This window comes from Physeter macrocephalus, chromosome 17 (genome assembly GCF_002837175.3).
Source record: "Physeter macrocephalus isolate SW-GA chromosome 17, ASM283717v5, whole genome shotgun sequence".
NCBI classification, from domain to species: Eukaryota; Metazoa; Chordata; class Mammalia; order Artiodactyla; family Physeteridae; genus Physeter; species Physeter macrocephalus.
Window position 1 is genome coordinate 1,077,133 of NC_041230.1, and position 19,820 is coordinate 1,096,952.

General features: G+C 48.0%; 2 protein-coding genes across 3 annotated transcripts in view; one reads left to right on the forward strand and one right to left on the reverse strand.

Moving 5' to 3' along the window:
• The window catches only part of LOC102987131 (cytoplasmic tRNA 2-thiolation protein 1), a 13,836-nt gene extending 9,600 nt beyond the window's left edge, over positions 1-4,236 (forward strand). Inside the window, exon 4 of one of the 2 annotated variants that reach the window (XM_055079167.1) lies at positions 3,392-4,236. The gene's annotated coding sequence lies outside the window, so the exon portion shown is untranslated. Of the gene's footprint in view, positions 1-914; positions 964-3,391 lie in introns of those variants that run through there. The other variant, XM_055079166.1, reaches the window with a different exon arrangement.
• On the reverse strand, positions 961-13,696 carry LOC112067180 (sialic acid-binding Ig-like lectin 5). The gene is given in 12 exon segments (XM_055079163.1): positions 961-1,050; positions 1,053-1,181; positions 9,767-9,846; positions 10,693-10,800; positions 11,025-11,310; positions 11,400-11,612; positions 11,615-11,652; positions 12,379-12,426; positions 12,690-12,842; positions 12,845-12,967; positions 13,178-13,558; positions 13,660-13,696. Coding segments are annotated over 12 exon segments (1,686 nt in total).
• Between the last annotated feature and the right edge of the window lie 6,124 nt (positions 13,697-19,820).

Consider the following 19,820-nt stretch of genomic DNA (forward strand, 5'->3'; position numbering starts at 1 on the left):
AGAGGCCCCCGTACCGCAAAAAAAAAAAAAAAAAAAAAGAATTGTCAGATAAAAGTGAGGCAAGGAGATAAAGATTATGAACCGAATGTCAGGCTGAGGGGCTGATCTTTCCCTGGGAAGGCTTCGAAGAGTTCTGGGAAGGAGAATGAATGACATCAACGAGTTGCCACCCTGTCCTCTGTGCCTGGTGTAAAAAATGAATCAAATGAAGCCTCAATTTAATAGAGTCAGGAGACCAGAGGGAGAGCTCTCACCACCTGTGATGAGTAGAGCCCAACAGGAAGAAGAAAGACTGCTCTTCTTTCCTGGCAAGGACTCAGCCAATGAAAAGCCAGGGACTCTTTGTTTACTCTAGCCCCCAACTTCCTTTGCCCCTCTATAAAAGCATTCTCCTTCCCTTGCTGTGTCAGAACTTGCACATGGCTCACAATGGTTGCAGACCCCAAGTTCCCATGCTCAGCTAATGCGGAATAAACCCATGTTTGCTGGAGAAATGTCTGGCCGTCTATTTTTTTCAGGTCAACACTAGTCACCCCCAGCCTCAGGAGAACTTGCCAGGAGGAGCTTTCTGTTCAAGGAAGAGAAACCAGCAGACACTAAGTGCATGCCACATGACAGGACCTCTGTTGGTTGATTTTTATGTGTTCTTTCTTTAATTCTCACACAGCTTTGAGGTTAAGACACATGATCTCTGATTTACAGAACAGAAAACTGAGACACAGAGACATGAAGTGAATTGCTTGCTAACGATGCCTTAGGAAGTGCTGGAACCTGCATTTGATTGAGCCCAAGTCTCTCTCATCCTATCACCTGTCTGCTTTCTGCTCTACCTGAGGACACTCATACAGTAGTTAATGCTCATACTGCCACAAAGGCTTCATCAGCTAGTCCCTGACTTCTCCTTTTCCCCACAGAGGCTGTGATTCCTCCAGCCAGGACCAAGCTCTGGGCGAGTCCTCGTTAGCTTCTTTTGATCTCTGAGTACCCGGTGGTGCTGGTGGCCTCCTGGTCCAGAGGCTCCCGAGACTTCATCCCGTGAAAGCTGAGGGAGGAGACTTCATCCCGTGAAAGCTGAGGGAGGCGTAACGGAGCTCCTGTTACTCCCCTGAAGGCGGGGCGTCCTCTGCAGGGGACGACGTCTGGTCTGGGGGGCCGTCTGGCCAGGGCTTTTGCCTGGAACTCTGAGTAAAGGGGAGAAAAGGGAGTCAGAGGAGGAGTAAGGCGGGCACTTTCCCCTCCAAGGGAAAGTCGGCCTGATGGGACATTTATTCATTCATCTTCTTATTCCACACGTGTTTCCTATGAACTCCAATATTCACTCATTCGTTTACAATTTTGTAATACTAAGACTGATTAGGCCATATCAAGGGCTTACGAATCATATTTAACCTTCACAAAAAGCCCCAGTATGAATGATACTCTCATTATCCCCATTTTACAGGTAGGGAAACTGAGGTGGGGAGAGGTAAAGTAACTTGCCCAAGGTCACTCATATAGTAAATGGCAGAGCCAGGACTCAAACCCACGTCTGCTGTGTTATTGACGGTGTCTCCCGTGCCAAGTCCTGGGCGAGGGGCCAGGTGGGCTGTGTGAGAAAACAGACATGGACCCTGACCTCAGGCAGCTTACAGTCTGCTAGGAGCACTGGATTAGAGACAAGTAAAGCAAATTTCTAACTTCGCGGTGTATGGTGAGATAGCTTATGCAGAAACCAGAAAAGAGACGGCAATTCTGGTTCCCCTGGTGGTGCGGTGGTTAAGAAGAATCCGCCTGCCAATGCAGGGGACACGGGTTCGAGCCCTGGTCCGGGAAGATCCCACATGCCGCGGACCAACTATGCCCGTGTGCCACAACTACTGAGTCTGCGCTCTAGAGCCTGCAAAACACAACTACTGAGCCCGCGTGCCGTAACTACTGAGCCCGTGTGCCACAACTACTGAAGCCTGCATGCCTAGAGCCCGTGGTCCGCCACAAGAGAGGCCACCGCAATGAGAAGCCCACACATCGCGACGAAGAGTAGCCCCCGCTCTCCGCAACTAGAGAAAGCCTGCACGCAGCAATGAAGACCCAACGCAGCCATAAATAAATAAATAAATAACTTTTAAAAAGAGATGGCAATTCTGGATCCTGGGCCTGGGCTCCATAAAACAAAAATGAAAACAAAGCAGGACCCAAGTCTCCCGGCAAAGATGGTACCCAGACACTGGTAAGCCATTCCCTTTTCTCTTTCAAGTCTGTCCACACCCCTGCATCATCATGCTATAGAAGAGTGTGTTGAAAGCAACATTAGCCTTCAAAATTAGCTCAGAAAGAAAAAAAAACGAGTTCTACGTTAGGAACAAATGGTTTTACAACCTCAGCAAAGAAACAGAATATCCAGACAGAGCTGCCCCTATTAGACATGAGCAAGGTAAAATGAAATGACAAAGCAGCTAGGTGTATGGATGCTACTGCGGCCAAAGAGGGATATTAATATTAGTATTAATAATAATATTTTTATTAATATTAATAATTAATTAATAATCCATTAATAATAGCCTTGCCATCTATTAAGAAGGGATTAAATTGATCATCATAAGGCAACATGCAGCTCAGATTAATAAACAGGAGAAAGTGATACGTGCATTCTTTCATTCAATACCTCTTTGCCGAGTGCTGGCTATGAGTTAGGTGCCGTTCTTGCAAATGAGGACATGAGAGGAACTGAAACAGCCCAAACTACCTGCCTCATGCAGTTCCTTATTAGAGGGGGGAATAGTAACATTAGGTAACAGTTGTAAGCAATTTCCCCATGACCTAGGAACATTTCTAAACATGTCTCGTAACAACCCAGTGAAACAGGTACCACCATATCCACGGTCTCATTTCCAGAAGAGAAAATAAAGAAACAGAGAGGTTAACTAACTTGTCCAAGGTCACACAGCTTGGAAGTGGTTGGATCGAGGACTTGAACACAGGAAGTTGAACTCCAGGGACTGTGAAGCTCCTCGCTTTACTATTCTGCCTACAGTATGAAAGTTACAGAAAGGTTGAGAGTAAAATAATGGGGAAAACAAAGCTCTCTGTCACGGTTCCTGCCAGGATAGTGAATTCACACATGCCACTGGCTCTATGCACCAAGATCCAACAATAGAAGAACTACGGATGGAACTACAGGATGACAAAATTTTATAAATCAATTAGTCGATTGCTTGATTAATCAGTTGACCACACCGGAAGTCCGTAGGGGGAAGTAAAGGCTAATGTGAACAAACGGGGTCGGGGAGGTGATGTGCTGCAGCCCAGGGCTGGGGAATCTGCCTTTTGATGAGAGGATGTTTCCCCTCAAATGTGCTTGAATTCTGCTCCTTTCTCTCTTCTCCTCTTGCCTTGGGACCATCATTGCCTGCAGAATTCAGAGAGCGTGGACAGGACAGTGATATGCAGGTGGCCAGAGGTAAGTGCTGGATAAGCACCATAGTTTCCCTGGAGTGAAGAGAAGGAGAGCAGAGATGGAGCCTCACTGGTCTTTGGGATTCTTGTCATCGTTTTCTCCTTTCCAAACTCCAGAGTCTAGTGGACCAAAATCCACGAAGAGTCCCTGCCCAAAGCTCCTTCTCTCTGAGGGTCAGAAGGCAAAGGGGTGACTTAAGCTGCTTTCCTGGGGGGACAGGAAGTGGTTTTGGTGCCTGGGGGAGCTCCACCCTGGGGCTGGTCCCCGTTGCTCCTTTGAGCTGACACAGACTATCATCTGCCCCTCACCTTCACCCAATCAATACTCCAGACAGAGTAGCTAACATCCCCAGGGGCATATGCCCTCCCAGCTCACAGGACTGGACACCTGTGGAGTGTAAATGTCCCGGAAGGAAAACAAGCCAACGGAACCTGGGAACTTCCTGTACCTCCAAAGCACAAGTATCAGAACACTTTGATCAAGGGTTTAAACTAAGCACGCTAAATGCACTAAGAGAAGTGAGTGATGATATTACCATCATGAAAGCGAGAATAAGAAATTAGGTACATCAGTCAATAGCTCTGCAATATCTTTGTATGGTGACATATTGTAACTAGACATCATGGTGATCATTTTGAAACATACAGAAATATCGAATCACTATGTTGTGTGACAGGAACTAACACAGTGTTGTAGGTCAATTATACTTCAAAAATGAACAAACAAGCAAACTCAGAAATAAGAGATCAGATTTGTGGTGTTCAGAGGCGGGAGACTGGAGGAGGGGGAATTGGATGACGGTGGTCAAAAGGTACAAACTTCCAGTTATAAGATAAATAAGTACTAGAAATGTAATGTACAACAGGATAATTATAATTGACACTGCTCTGTGTTCTATACGAAAATTATTAAGTGAGTAAATCCTGAGTTCTCATCACAAGGAAAAAATTTTTTCTATTTCTTTAATTTTGTATCTATATGAGATGACGGATGTTTGCTAAACGTACTGTGCTAATCAATTCATGAGGTATGAATGAGGTATGTAAGTCAAATAAACTTTAGTCAAAAAATTATAAAACTTAGGTTAAAATGAACAAATTTTTAGGGAAAGAAAAGCTCACTAACGGACACATAAAATGACTGAATTAGGAAAACTGCACATAAAGATGAGCAGGTCCAGGTGGTTATACGAGCGACACATTAATCATTCAAGAAACAGGTCATTTCAGTTTTATACACTCTCAGATAATAGAAAAAATGGGAATATTCTCCAATTCCTCAATATTATCTTGATACTCAAACAAGCAAACAACAGGGAGAGAAAGGAATGCAAGAGATCCATTTTACTCTTGCATATATGTGCAAAAATGCTCAACAAAAGATTAGCAAACTGAATCTACTAGGGTGTAAAAAAAACAAAAACAGAACAACAAAAAAAAACCACCCCCCACACACTGTGAACAATTTGGCCTTTCCTCAGGAATGCTAGAGTAGTTTCATATTAGAAAATCTTTACCTGTTTCATTCACCATTGGTAACAGATTGGGGGGAAAATCATATTACTAGATGTATCGGAAAAGTTCAACTGAGATGTATGATAAAAACTTAAAGTTATTTAGTGATAGAAAAGAACTTCCTTACCCCGATGAAGTTTAGGTTATCTACACTAAAAAACAAAACAAAACAAAACAAAAAAAAACCTACAACAAAAACCAACTTAAATGTATTGGTTAAACTTAAATGGATTGGTTAAACTTAAATGGAATAGTGGGTGCCTTTCCTTCAAAGCCAGGAGTAATATAGAATACCCATGATCACCACTCCTGTTCGGGTTTGGAATCTTAGCCAGGATATTAAGACAAGAAAAAAGAAGGAAATGCTTAGTTAGGATCAAAGAGAAGAAATAAACTGTTATTATTTTGCCGATAATATGATCATTGAATCTGAAATCCTCAAAGATTCTGAGTGGCACCCAAGACCAACCTGTAATATTTTTTAGATTGCAAAAATCCGTTAAAAATACTTCCATGTTGGTACTTCCCTGGTGGTCCAGTGGTTAAGACTCTGCCCTTCCACTGCAGGGGGCACGGGTTCGATCCCTGGTCAGGGAACTAAGATCCTGCATGTCATGGCACATGATGTGCCCCCAAAAAAGAAAAAAAAAGTCTATATACAAATTATTAGAACTAACAGGAGAGCTTAGCAAATTGGAAGAATATAAAATCAATCAAATAAGTCATTACATTTCACTCACTGCTGCACCTACTGAGAGAATAAAGATAATTCTCGGCACACAGACAGATGACACCCCAGTAGAGGTAGGTGTCACTGTGAAGAGATACACATTGATAGTGAAAACCCTAGAGGAACCCAGCAGAGGGCTTCAACCCTATGAACATCAAAAGTAAATGGAGCAGCTCTGTGTGGACAAATGGTGGGGAAATGAAAAGAAATTGACTACTGTTCAAACAACCTGCCCACAATCTGAAGTGTCACGTGGACTTCCATTACCACATGAGGCAGTCTTGGTGTGCTCACTTCCCCATCATTTATCCAGGGGAGTGAGTCATTTGTTGAAATCTGAAACCTCTCAGAAGAAAAATACATCTGCAGGGGTTGCAAGAGGCTAGGCGTTTCTTCTTCAGTACCTGAAGCCCAAAAGGACCAGCTGATTCTTGAAGGAAACGACATTACATGTGCATCAAATTCAGCTGCTTTGATTCAGCAAGCCATGACCGTTAAAAACAAGAATATTACACATTTTTCAGATGGCATCTTTATCTCTGAAAAGGAATGGTTCAGCAGGCTTATGGATAAGATCTAAGAATTTTCCAGCTACCAAAGCAACAAGATTCTAAATGGCACCCAAGACCAATTTGTGATTTTTTTTTAATTAATTTATTTATTTTTGGCTGTGTTGGGCCTTCGTTTCTGTGCGAGGGCTTTCTCTAGTTGCGGCGAGTGGGGGCCACTCTTCATCACGGTGCGCGGGCCTCTCCCTGTCGCGGCCTCTCTTGTTGCGGAGCACAGGCTCCAAACGCACAGGCTCAGTACTTGTGGCTCACGCGCCTAGTTGCTCCGCCGCACGTGGGATCCTCCCAGACGGGGGCTCGAACCTGTGTCCCCTGCATTGACAGGCAGATTCTCAACCACTGCGCCACCAGGGAAGCCCCTGTGATTTTTTTTAATTACAAAAACAACCTCATATGTTTTGAAAAAAAAAAAAAATTTCATTCTGCATACCAGCAATAAGCAATCAGAAAATGCACTTTAAAAAAGATAGCATTTACAATAGTAATAATAACTAGTATTTAGGAAGAAAAATAGCAAAAGATGACCAAGACCTGTGTGAAGGAATTGTCCCTCTTTCTTGAAAACATTTTTTTAAAGACTTAAATGAATAGAGATATCCGTTTTTCGTGGATTAGAAGACTTAAATTCACAAACAAGTACACTCTTCCTGAATTGATCTATGGATTCAATGTAATTCCAATCAAAACTCCAACAGGAGTATTTTTTTTGGAACTTGACAAACTGACTGTAACATTTAAATAGAACAACAAAGGGCCAAGGATAGCCAAGACAACTTCTGAAAAAGATTCAGGAGAAGGTGTTGCTCTATTAGATACCAGGACTTATTTTTGAGTTTATAGATTCTGTTGACTGTAGACACAGTTCTGACTCAGGGACTATAAAACTGACCATTGGAATAGAAGAGGCCCCAGAAAGAGGCGCACCCATGTATGGAATTTTGATGGCAAAAATGGCATGGCAGATCAGCAGGGGAGGGAGTGAAGGACTTTTCTATAAATGAAGGAAGAACATATATAGATCAACACTGCACACCACACACAAAACTCAACTCCCGGTAGATGAAGTCTTTTTTTTTTTTTCCCCCCGTACGTGGGCCTCTCACTGTCGTGGCCTCTCCCGTTGCGGAGCACAGGCTCCGGACGCGCAGGCTCAGTGGCCACGGCTCACGGGCCCAGCCGCTCCGCGGCACGTGGGATCCTCCCGGACCGGGGCACGAACCCGTGTCCCCTGCATCGGCAGGCGCACTCTCAACCACTGCGCCACCAGGGAAGCCCGATGAAGTCTTTAAATGTCAAAAGGAAAACATAAAACTTTTAGTAGAAACTATACTTGAATATCCTTCTAATCTTAAGACGGGAAAGAGTTTCTTAAATGAGACCCCAAAGGCACTCAACAGAAAAGAGAAGACTGGTAAATATGGTTATATTACAATTAAGAACTTACCATAATCAGAGGTCACCTTTAAAAAAAGTGAAGGTAAGCTACTCACTGGGAGAAGGTATTTACCATGTATATAACCAGAAAGAAAAAAAAAAAACAGTATAAAAATGTATAAAGCACGCCAACAAATTTAATAAGAAAAAGTCAAACATCCAGTAGGGAAATGGGCCGTAGATGTGACCTGGCATTTTCTAGAGAACATGTTCATATGCCTCTGAAGACATAGAGAGATTTTCATTTTCATTGGTAACCAAGGAAATGCAAACCAACACCATAGTGAGAGGGTCAGATGACAAAAATTAAAAATTGAGAAAACCAAGTGTTGGAGAGATTGTAGATCAACAGAATCTGATAAGCACCGATGGGAGTATAAGTGAATGCAGTTGCTTTGGAAAACCATTTGTCATGATCTTGTAAATATGAACTTTACATACCCTATGACCTAGTAACTAAATTCTTAAGTAATGCTAAAGAAAAACTCTCGCATGTGAATACAATGAGACACGAATAAGAATGTTCGTAAGAGCAACACCTGGAAACAACTCAAATGTCCATCAATACAAGCTTAGATAATAGATATAATCATAAAATGAATTATTATACAATGGAGAACTGCAACTTTATGTAAAAATATGAATGACTCTTTGCGACCTAATGTTGCATCTACAAAGCGAGTCCAAGAAGAGTACACGGAACATGAAGCCCTTTGTAGGTTCAGAAGCAATTAAACTAAACAGTGTACATTTTGGGTAAACATACACGTGATAACACCAGCAACAAAAGATTCAGAGCAGGGCTTCCGTGGTGGCGCAGTGGTTAAGAACCGCCTGCCAATGCAGGGGACACGGGTTCGAGCCCTGGTCCGGGAAGATCCCACATGCCGCGGAGCAGCTAAGCCCGTGCGCCACAACTACCGAAGCCCGCGCGCCTAGAGCCTGTGCTCCGCAACAAGAGAAGCCACCGCAATGAGAAGCCCGCGCACCGCAGCGAAGTGCAGCCCCTGCTCGCCGCAACTAGAGAAAGCCTTCGCGCATCAACGAAGACCCAACGCAGCCAAAAATAATAAATAAATTAAATAAATAAATTTTTTTAAAAAAGAGATTCAGAGCAGTGGTTACTGGGGATGGATCAGAGAGCAACATGGGTAGATAAAAGTTATCAATATTTGAAGTCTTAGGTTGGATGGGAGGTTTACACTTGCTTATCATATTATGAAAAACAAAGCTAACACTGCTTGTTCCAGTGATAATAGCTTGGTCACGAACAAAGCATTTTGGATAACTCCATTTAGGGCAACACGGGCCCAATTTTAAGAAAGAGAAGAGGAGTCGTGCTAGACAGGGACAGAGTGAGAGAAAATTACAGCCCCTGCCCTCTCAAGGACTTTACAAATACGATGAGAGGGTGGAGACAGGTAAATGTAGTGATGTTGTGTGATGTGACCCTCAGGACAGGGATGGACACAGAGCTCTGGGGATATAGAGAAGGGAGGGATGGGCATTGACAGGGAGGGAGAGGACAAAGGTTTACCAGAGTAAGAGATGTTGATATTGGAGCTAGAAGGAGGAGGCGAGGTGGTCTGGTCAAAATGAGGAAGGAAGGGCATTTCAGGTAGAAGGAACTGTACATGCAAAGCCTCCGAGTCATAAGGTAATAGATTGCTATGGAGACAGTGAGAAGGCCAGCGTAGCTGGACCCTAGGGCAGGACCAGCGGCTGGAGCGGCCATCAGGGGAGACCTCAGGAAGGACTTCATATATCAGACCAAGGATTAGGACTTGATTCTCTAAGCAATGGTAGCAAACAACAGCTTTGAAACTCCAGAAGGGCTGGAAAGTACTGGTTTGGGGGAGATGGTTCTGGAAGGCTGTATCTTGGCAAAGAGGTGAGGTTGGCTCAGTGGTCAGCAGAGGACCATTGCGTCTGGGGGATGAAGGGAAAGAACAGAAGGGGAGTCGATGCCCAGGTGTCTGCCTGGGGGACCAGGGAGGAGCAGGAAATACTGAGGAGCTCAGCGTGGACCCACCGAGTGGATATGCCCCGGGTTCCCACTGCAGGAGAAGACGCCCACATCACTCACCCAGGCAACGGCACCCGTGACGGGGTCTTCACCATCCACGCCCTCTGGTCTCCTGGCTGCCTGCTTTCTGCGGGCTTTCACTCTAAGAGAAGAAACCAGCGTAAGAAAAGAGAAGAAACTGCAGCCAGGACGGCTCGGGCAAAGGTGAGCAGGCCGCCCCCGCTCCCTGGTAAGACAACTCAGGCATCCGGACCCTGGAACCGGACTCGGAGGCCTTCCTGACGTGGCAAGTGAGTGCTTCACCCTCTTGGATGACCAGGACCTTGGCCAAGACTGGATTTCCATCACTAAAGACCCCACTTAACACAGGAAAACTTGTAGGTGAATGGTATTATTATTGGCAAATGATAGCCAAAAAGTGGAAACAACCCAAATGTCCATCAGTGGATGAGCGGATGAGTAGAAATGTGCTCCATTCATACAAAGGAACATTATTTGGACATAAAAAGGAACGAAGTACTGACACATGCCACAACATGCATGAACCTTGAAAACATCACGCTCAGCGAAAGAAGTCAGTCACAAGGGACCACATATTTTATGATTCCACTTATATGAAATGTCCAGAATAGACAACTCTAGAGGGACTGAAAACAGATTAGTGGTTGTCTAGGGCAGGGGACGGATGGGATGGGATGACAAGGGGTGTGGGTTTCCTTTTGGTTTCATTTCATGGGCTAATGAAAAAGTTCTATCAAAATCATGGTGATGGACACACAACTCTGAATAGACTAAAAGCCAATAAATTGTACACCTTAAATGTATGGGAATTCTATCTCACGAAGGCTGTTACCCGTTCCCCCCAACCCCGCAAAAAAAAAAGACCCCCTCTGGATCTAGTGTACTCAGCTCTGCCTTTCTGGGATTAAGTGGCCTTTCTCTGGACTGCTTACCACACACCTCCCTGTATACCTCCCCAAGAACACAGGCTTCCATGCAAAAGAAGACAAGGAACAAGCACAGTGACAGGAAGGCCATGGCACCGGCACCTGCAAGGGCCCCACGAACCACTCCAGTCAGGGATGCCGGTTTCCCTGCAGAGGAGAGGGCTGTGAGGTGAGCTCACTCCCAAGATTCAGTCTCTTGCCTTCCCACCTCCTTGCAGAACTTGCTGGAGAACCCCTTCAGGTCTGAGATGGAGCACCCTGTCCTAGCAACCACCTTCTGTCCAGGCCCCAGCCCCTCTCCTACCGAGCGTCATCTTCTAGGACCTTAACTCCTTTCCCCCTAAGCCTCTGCCCCCAACAGGCCCCCAGACCTGGCAGCAGCTGGACAGTGGCGCTCTGGGCCCCGTGGACGTTCTGGGCCTCGCAGCTGAGTCTGAGGCCAGGGCTGAGCCCCTCGCTGAGGCTCAGGGAGCTGTTGGCCCAGGGCCCAGCCGAGCTGGAGGTGACCTTGAAGGAGGCGTTGCTGAAATTCCCCTGCAGCAGCCCCTCCCCCAGCCGCCAGCGCAGGGAGGGGGCCGGCTGGGCTCGGAAGGAACAGCTGCAGTGCAGACACTCATCCTCCGGGGAGCAGGAGGGTCCCAGCAGCTGCGGGGGGGTCTGTACAGAGGGAGGAGAAGGGTCAGCGGTGCCTCTCCCCTCAGCTGGGCCCGAGTGTCCTGCCCCCAGGGGTCCCCGCACTCACAGACCACGGAGAGGCTCAGAGAGGTATCTTGGGAGCCCAGAGGGTTCTGAGCTCGGCAGGTGAATTCTCTTTCTGCAGCGCCTAAGCCTGGCAGCTCCAGGATCTTGGTGCTGGAGATGCGGGTGGCGTTCAGGGCTGGGGACGCCCGGAACCAGCTCAGCTGTGCAGGGGGGTTGCTGTCAGCAACACAGAGCAGCCGCAGAGCCTGGCTCTCCGAGAGATGAGAAGGGATGAGCTGTTTTGCAGAGCCTTGAGGGCTTTGGGGGAAGGTGCAGCGAGAGCTAGGGGAGGCTGAGGTCTCATGCCTCCTGCCTTCCCAGGATCTAGTTGGCCTCTCCCTCTCCTCCCCCGGCCCGCTCGCTTGCTTCGGTGTGGGTTCCAAGGCTGGACCCTCACACCCTAAGGAGGTTGACCCAGCGTGTCTGGGCCTCGTATCTTCAGGGAAGGCTCAGCGTCTCCACGGGACATGCCTGGGCTGTTCGTTGGAAAGAGCACAGAGATCCTCAAGCCTTGGCAAATTGATTCAGCGAAGGCACCAGGAAATGGGACTCAGGAGGCTTCTGCGGAGGAACACCGCAGAGCAGAGCCATGGTGAAGTGAAATGGGCTTTGAACAGTGTGTGAGTGCATATACGTGTGGTGTGTGTGTGGCCTGTGTGTGTATGTCCACGCGTGTGTAGGTGCATGTGTGTATACTGCATGTGCATGTGTGTCTGTGCCTTTCTGTATGTGTCTGTGTGTATGCGTAGAGATGTGGATGTGGATATGTGTGTATGTGCCTGTATATCCGTATGTGTGTGTATGTGTACATGTGTATTGAATCTGTGTGTGGACTAGTGCCTGGGAGGTGGGGGAGGGCGGGTGGTGCTTTTTATCCTTGCCCTTCCCATACGTGATGGCATTCAAGCCCTAATCCCACCCTCTCTGCTTGGAGGTGGTCCCAGGAGCTGGACCCAGCCCTGGAGAAGAGAGGTTCTTTCCTACCTGTGACATTTCTGAAGCAGAGATCGATGCTGAGTTTCCACGGAGCGTCTAGGATGCAGAGATACGGCCTGGCTTCAGAGGCGAGGAGTGGGATGGAAACGGAGCCGGCACCCAAGGAAGGAAACCAGGAAGGGGGGATGGCGGTCCTTCATGGCCTCTCCCCACCTCAGCTCCCAAGGCTCAGATCCATAAAAGAGTGAGCTGGCCCTCGTTCTATCCCTGCCCTCTACACACACACACACACACACACACACACACACACACACACACAGCCCACTGCCCTCAGGGACCCAGCCCTCCTCCAAACTCACAGGAGACACTGAGCCGGATGGTTCTCTCCGTGGTCACTTGATCTCCTTGGAGGTCCACACGACAGGTGAGGTTGGTGCCATGGTCCTGGGGCCTCGGGGTGAAGGTGAGCACCGAGGAGTGGAGGGTCTCTGGGTCCGTGGCATCAAGGGCACCCCAGCCCAGGAGAATGAGAAAACTCTCCCCCCATCACAGACTAGTGACAGGCGGCAGGTCAGGTCCGTGGGGCAGCCGGACTCCAGAGCCTGCAGAAAATGGATGTCAGGTTTCTCTGTTGGGGCTGAGGAGGAGAGAGGGAGATGCCTGGGCCCCAGGGGGTGGGGGCCCTGAGAGGGACCAGTGGCTCAGAGCCACAGCCCACCCCAGGTCCCGTGTCTCTTCTGAACCCCTAAACCCCAAGGCCTGGCGCAGGGAGTGGTCCTGTGTCCGGTTCCCGTCCTAATACGGGAGTCTCCGCGTCCCAGGGTCCTCTCCTGGGCCCCTGCCATACCTGTCACCTGCAAATTCAGCTTCTTATCTCTGTAACTGTATTTCATATCATCTCCCTCCACTCGCAAGAAGTAGACTCCTGTGTCCCTCATCCTGGCATCTCTGACGTTCAGGGAGCAGTTCTTTTTCCTGGGGTCCCGGAGGAGGTGGAATCGGCCCTGGGTCTCTGGCTTCACTTGTCTCCCTGGGTTGTCTGTGGCCACGGGCTCACTGTGGCGTATGTTGTCCCCTTCCCGGAACCAACAGACGAAGGGTTCTCCGGAGAAGTACCACGAACTCCAAGGGTAGGAAAAGGAGCAGGGCACGTGGACACCCGGGCACGCCTGCAGCGTCACTGATTCCTGCACTCGGAGCTGGTACCCTTGGTCCTCCTGCAGGGGCCCTGGGGGACACAGAGGCTCCGCTGCAGCTCCAGCCCCTCCCCCACCCTCGCCGCCCCTCCCCCACCCTCGCCGCCCCTCCTCCCTCGGCCCACTCACCGACCCCCCCAGAGCAGGGGCGGCCGCAGCAGGGGCACCATGCCCGCGTCCGCCAGCGCAGAGCCCGGGTCCAAGTGCCTCCGTCAGGGAAGGAGGCCCCGCGAATGTGGGGAGCGACCGAGGAAGCCCCAACAGGAAGCCCGCGGGTGACAGAGACAGCCTCGGCCAAGCACAGAAGGGGAACTTGGCCGCCACAGGCCAGAGGAGGGGGAAGGTCAGGCTGGGGAATCATCCTGTTTCCCTCATCTCTCCCATTTGCAGCTGCAGACCGTGAGCTACTGAAAGGTGAGGCTTGTCCAGGCTCCCAGGGCCCCATCGCTGCAGCCCTTCCCCGTGCACTGCCGTCTACACGGGGAAGAGAGCATCACCTGTCCAGCTCCCCGGGGATCAGAGCCTCTGGGAGGTCAAAGAGCAAATTCATTATCACATGGTGAAGGGAGCCCAGGCTGAGGGTCCAGGTGACGGAGGCCTGCCCCCCAGTCAGGAGAGAAGGTAAGTTCTCAGCAGCAAGTATGTCAGTTGGACATGACTTGGTCCACCGTGGTCACAGAGCCGTGGTCCCCACCAGTGACCCTGGAGCCTCCTGACCCCTTGGAGTTAGGTCGCCGTTCTCATCACTGTCCTCGCCCCAGGCAGCCTCAGACTCTGGTCCTGGTGTCGATGTCCAAAGCAGACAGAGCGCAGGGCGTTTGGAATGTGGGAGTTGAAGGCAAGGAGTGCCCGGGTCGGAACCCAGACACCTGCCTACCTACCAACTCACCTGCCACCTGTTCAACTTCACCAAAGTTACTTAGCCTCTCTGTGCCTCCGTTTGCTCATCTGAAAAACAGAGACACTAGCAGAAATGCTGTGTGAGGATTAAATGCGTTCATATGTGTCAAGTGCTTAGGACAGAGCCTGGCACTGATATTCATTCAACTAAGGCTCTGAGGACACCTGCTGTGTGCCACGCCCCCAGGTAGGGGCTATGTAGGGGCTGGAGACACAACACAGGATAAGCTCCTAGGGTGGAAAAGGTGGGTCAAAAATCTGAGTGGGGAGACTAACATTTAATAAGAAAATTAAGATACACGGTCTCTTGGAGAATGATGTAGTCTAAGGAAACAATTAAAAACAGGAAAGCAGGAACTCCCCTGGTGGTGCAGTGGATAGGACTCCGTGCTCCCAACGCAGGGAGCCCAGGCTCAGTCCCACCGGGAACTAGATCCCACGTGCATGCCACAACTAAGAGTTCGCATGCCACAATTAAGGAGCCCTGGAGCCTCAACTAAGGAGCCTCCCTGCCACAACTAAGACCCAGTGCAACCAAATAAATAAATAAATAAATATTGAGAAAAACAGGAAAGCAGAAGAGGAATTGTTGAGAACTGCTGCAAGTTTTTAAAACGTGGCTGGGGCAGGCCTCATGGAGAGGGTGACATCTGAGTAAACACATGAAGAAAGTAAGAGAATGACTCCTATGGGTATCCAGGCAAAAGTGATCCACCCTGAAGGAAGAGCACATTCAAATGTCCCAAGGTGGGAGCATGTGTGGTGTGTTTAGCAGCAGCTGGATGACAGGGTAGCAGAGTGATTAACGGGGTAAATAAGGAGAGTAGGTCTGAGAGGTATCATAGGTCAGATTATGAAGAAATTTTGAGACTATTGTAAGAATTTGACCTTTACTCTGGGTGTATTAGGGTTCTCTAGAAACAGAACCAACAGGATGTGTATACATACATAAAGAGATTCATTATAAGGAACTGGCTCGTGTGATTACAGAGGTTGACAAGTCCCAAGATCTGTGGTCAGCAAAGAGGAGACCCAGGAGTGCTGATGGTGTGGTTCTAGTTTGAAGGTATGCAGGCTTGAGACCTAGGAAGAGCTGTTGTTTCAAGTTTGAAGGGAGGAAAAAAAACTGATATCCCAGCTGGAATGCAGTCAGGCAGGAGGAGTTCCCTTACTCATGGGCAGGTCAGCCCTTTTCTTCTAGTCGAGCCTTCAACTGATTGGATGAGGCCCACCCACATTCGGGAGAGCAATCTGCTTTACTCAGTCTACTGATTTAAATATCAGTCTCATCCATGGGGTGTATATATATATACAATGGAATACTACTCGGCCATAAAAAAGAACAAAATTTTGCCATTTGTAGCAACATGGATGGACTTGGAGGGCATTATGCTAAGTGAAATAAGTCAGACAAAGAAAGACAAATACTGTATATCACTTATATGTGAAATCTAAAAAATAAAACAAACTAGTGAATATAACAAAAAAGAAGCAGACTCGTAGATATAGAGAACAAGCTAATGGTTACCATTGCGGGGGGATATAGAGGTGGGGGAGCGGGAGGCACAAACTATTGGGTATAAGATAGGCTCAAGGATGTATTGTGGGGCTTCCCTGGTGGCACGGTGGTTAAGAATCCGCCTGCCAATGCAGGGGACACAGGTTCGAGCCCTGGTCCGGGAAGATCCCACATGTTGTGGAGCAACTAAGCCCGTGTGCCACAACAACTGAGCCCGCGAGCCACAACTACTGAGGCTGCGTGCCACAACTACTGAGGCCCGCACGCCTAGAGCCCGTGCTCCGCAATAAGAGAAGCCACCGCAATGAGAAGCCCACGTACCACAGCAAAGAGTAGCCCCCACTCACCGCAACTAGAGAAAGCCAGTGTGTAGCAAAGAAGACCCAACGCAGCCTTAAAAAAAAAAGGATGTATTGTGCAATAATGGCAAATATAGCCAATATTTTGTAATAACTGTAAATGGAAAGTAACCTTTAAAAATTGTATTAAATTTTTTCTATAAAAAAAATAAAATTAAAATGTAAACAAAACAAACAAAACCCAAACAAACAAATATCAGTCTCATCCAAAAACACCTTCACAGAAACACCCAGAATAATGTTTGACCAAATGTCTGGGCACCTGGTGGCCCACCCAAGTTGACACATAAAATGAGTCATCACACTGAGTGAGTTGTTATGATTTCAACAGCGATACTGATGTGTGTGTGTGGTTTTCTTCCACATCACCAATTAACTCAATTCTGACACTACCTCCCTAAAGATAGCATCAGATCCCACGGGTTAAGGGCTCAGTCCCACAAAACTGCCTCAACTTCAGACACCAATTACAAGTCCAGGTTGTCACCTGTGCTTCTGATCCACTGGCTATAGATAGAGGTTCCCATGATCCCCTCCTTGGGTTCCATTAATTTGCTAGAGCAACTCACAGAACCCAGAGAAACCAGTTTACTTACTATTTTACCAGTAATCTAGATTACTAGATTATTACAAAGGATATTAAAGGATACAAATCAGCAGCCAGATGAAAAGATGCATGAGGCAAGGTATGCGCGAAGGGGCATGGAATTTCCATGCTCTCCTGGGTACACCATTCTCCCTGAATCTCCACCTGTTCACCAGCCTAGAATCTCCCCAAACCCCATGCTTTTGGATTTTTTGGAGACTTCACTACATAGTCAAGATTGATTAAATCAGTGGCCATTGGTCATTGATTCAACTTCTGGGGTCCTCTCTCTTCCCTAGAGGTCAAGGGCATGGGACTGAAAGTTCCAACTCTCTAATCACCTCTAGGGCTTCCCTGGCAACCAGCCCCATCTTAAGTGCTTCTCAAAAGCGGCCTCATTAAAATAACACAAGACACCTTTATCACTCTCATTCCTTAGGAAATCCCCAGGTTTTTAGGAGCTCTGTGCCAGAAACAGGGATGAAGACCAAACATATATATTTCTTGTTATAAATCACAACATCACAGGTGTGAAGGCAGTTCAGGGATTGCGCAGAAAAGGGGCAGCCTCTGATTTGCTTTCACCTGATCACTCTACTTGCTGTACTGAGCCTAGACTCCTCCGCCAGGGCTGTTGCAAATGCCTGGGATGTGAGATGGGGGTGGCCAGGTCAGACCAGGTGGAGCTGGTGAGAAGCAGACCGGAACCTGAACGCCAGAACCCTTTCAGAAGCGAAGGGTCTGTTGTCCGGGAAGATCTGGAGCTGAAGCACCCGTTATATACCTTACCACAAATGGCCTCCAATCCAGACTTCCCCTATCATTGGTTCTGCATACCAACCTCTCCCCTAATTCATAAAACTTTGACCAAACCCAACTTGGGGAGACAGGTTTGAGCTTTGCCTCCTGTCTCCTTGCTGGTCGACCACTCAGTAAAGTTTTTTCTTTTCTCCAAAGCCAGTGCCATCATATTGGCTTCTGGGTGCATCGAGCGGTGAGCACTTTGCTTGGTAACAGTTGCCAACGTGAAGCCACCACTGCCACAGAGGCAAAGACTTTAAGGGATTTTTTTGAAAGTATTTATTTATTTATTTTGGCTGCTCCGGGTCTTAGTTGCGGTCTGTGGGATCCTAGCTCCCTGACCAGGGATCGAACCCGGGCCCCCTGCATTGGGAGCATGGAGTCTTAACCACTGGACCACCAGGGAAGTCCCTAAGGGATTTTTAAAGAAGAGGATTGGGTGCTCTACTGGGAATGTGTGGAGTGAGAAATGCATATTAGACATACAAATGGAGAATCAACAGAAGGTACGCATTCTATGAGTCTGGAGTTTAAGGAAAAGTTCTAGCTGGACACGTGAACTTGGCCTGTCACCAGGCAGACAGCATTTCAAGTCATGAGCCTAAGAGAGATCACAGAGGGAGTGAGTTTAATTGGAAAAGATAAGGGAGTTCCCTGATGGTGTAGTGGTTAGGATTCCAGGCTTTCGCTGCTGTGGCCCAGGTGGTTCGGGGAACTGAGATCCCGCAAGCTGCACCGCGCGACAAAAAAAAAACAAAAACAGACGGAAAAGAGATGAGTCTTAACCACTGGACCACCAGGGAAGTCCCTAAGGGATTTTTAAAGAAGAGGATTGGGTGCTCTACTGGGAATGTGTGGAGTGAGAAATGCATATTAGACACACAAATGGAGAATCAACAGAAGGTACGCATTCTATGAGTCTGGAGTTTAAGGAAAAGTTCTAGCTGGACACGTGAACTTGGCCTGTCACCAGGCAGACAGCATTTCAAGTCATGAGCCTAAGAGAGATCACAGAGGGAGTGAGTTTAATTGGAAAAGATAAGGGAGTTCCCTGATGGTGTAGTGGTTAGGATTCCAGGCTTTCGCTGCTGTGGCCCAGGTGGTTCGGGGAACTGAGATCCCGCAAGCTGCACCGCGCGACAAAAAAAAAACAAAAACAGACGGAAAAGAGATGAGGACCATCTCCAGGGGCTCTATGAGCTGCATATCAGACCCGGCTTCCTGCTGAAAATAACTAAATATACAATTTCATTTTAAAATAAATAACCATTGTAACTGTTCTGAAAATCCTCCAGGCGCTGGCAGAACAGAAGAATTTTCAGTCCGAAATCTAGGAGAGGGTGGAAATCCAGAGAGGGAACCCAAGTCACACATGCCCTGGGGGAATTCTGAACATGAAAAACTTGAATTTGGGCTTCATGCACCTGAGGATCAAAGTCAGACTAGACGTCAGGGAAGGGAAAAAGCTTGGGGCTCGTGGTCACACATAGCTTCTGCACGCTCTCAGGCTCTGTCTAGGGGGACGGAGACTAGAGCAGGGCCAGCCCTGCAGGTGGGCCTGCACTCCCCACTCCCCCCGCCCCCCGGGTTACCCAGTCATAAGTAGGGAGGGAGGGTAGAAGCATCTCTAGGCTGGAAGGTCAAGACCCTGCCCTTGAGACACTTGGTGACCTGGCATCTGGGACCTGGGACCATTTACTGAAGTGCTTGCACCTGGAGAAATGTCTCACTGAGCCATAAAATACAAAGAAACTATAAGGGACTAAAAATAACTGCATGCATGGACAAGTGGTGCAAATGATGAACAACAAGATACAAAAAGGCCAAAACCCAACGGCCACTTCTGAGGTGTGGGGGGCAAAAGCAGGGTCCTGCACATGATCCTGCACACGGCACCACCAAGGGGGTGGGCAGGCCGCCTAAGCTACACCTCTGGCCCGACCCACCGATCTGCCCCTACTCCCACCCCCTTTAAGGGACCAGCTCGCCGCCCTAAAGAGTGAGCAAGGGTACGTTTCTGCAGCACAATAAAGCCCAATAAAGCCTTACCTGAATTTCTCATCTGGCCTCTCATCAATTTCTCTTTTTTTTTTTTTTTTTTTTTTTTGCGGTACGCGGGCCTCTCACTG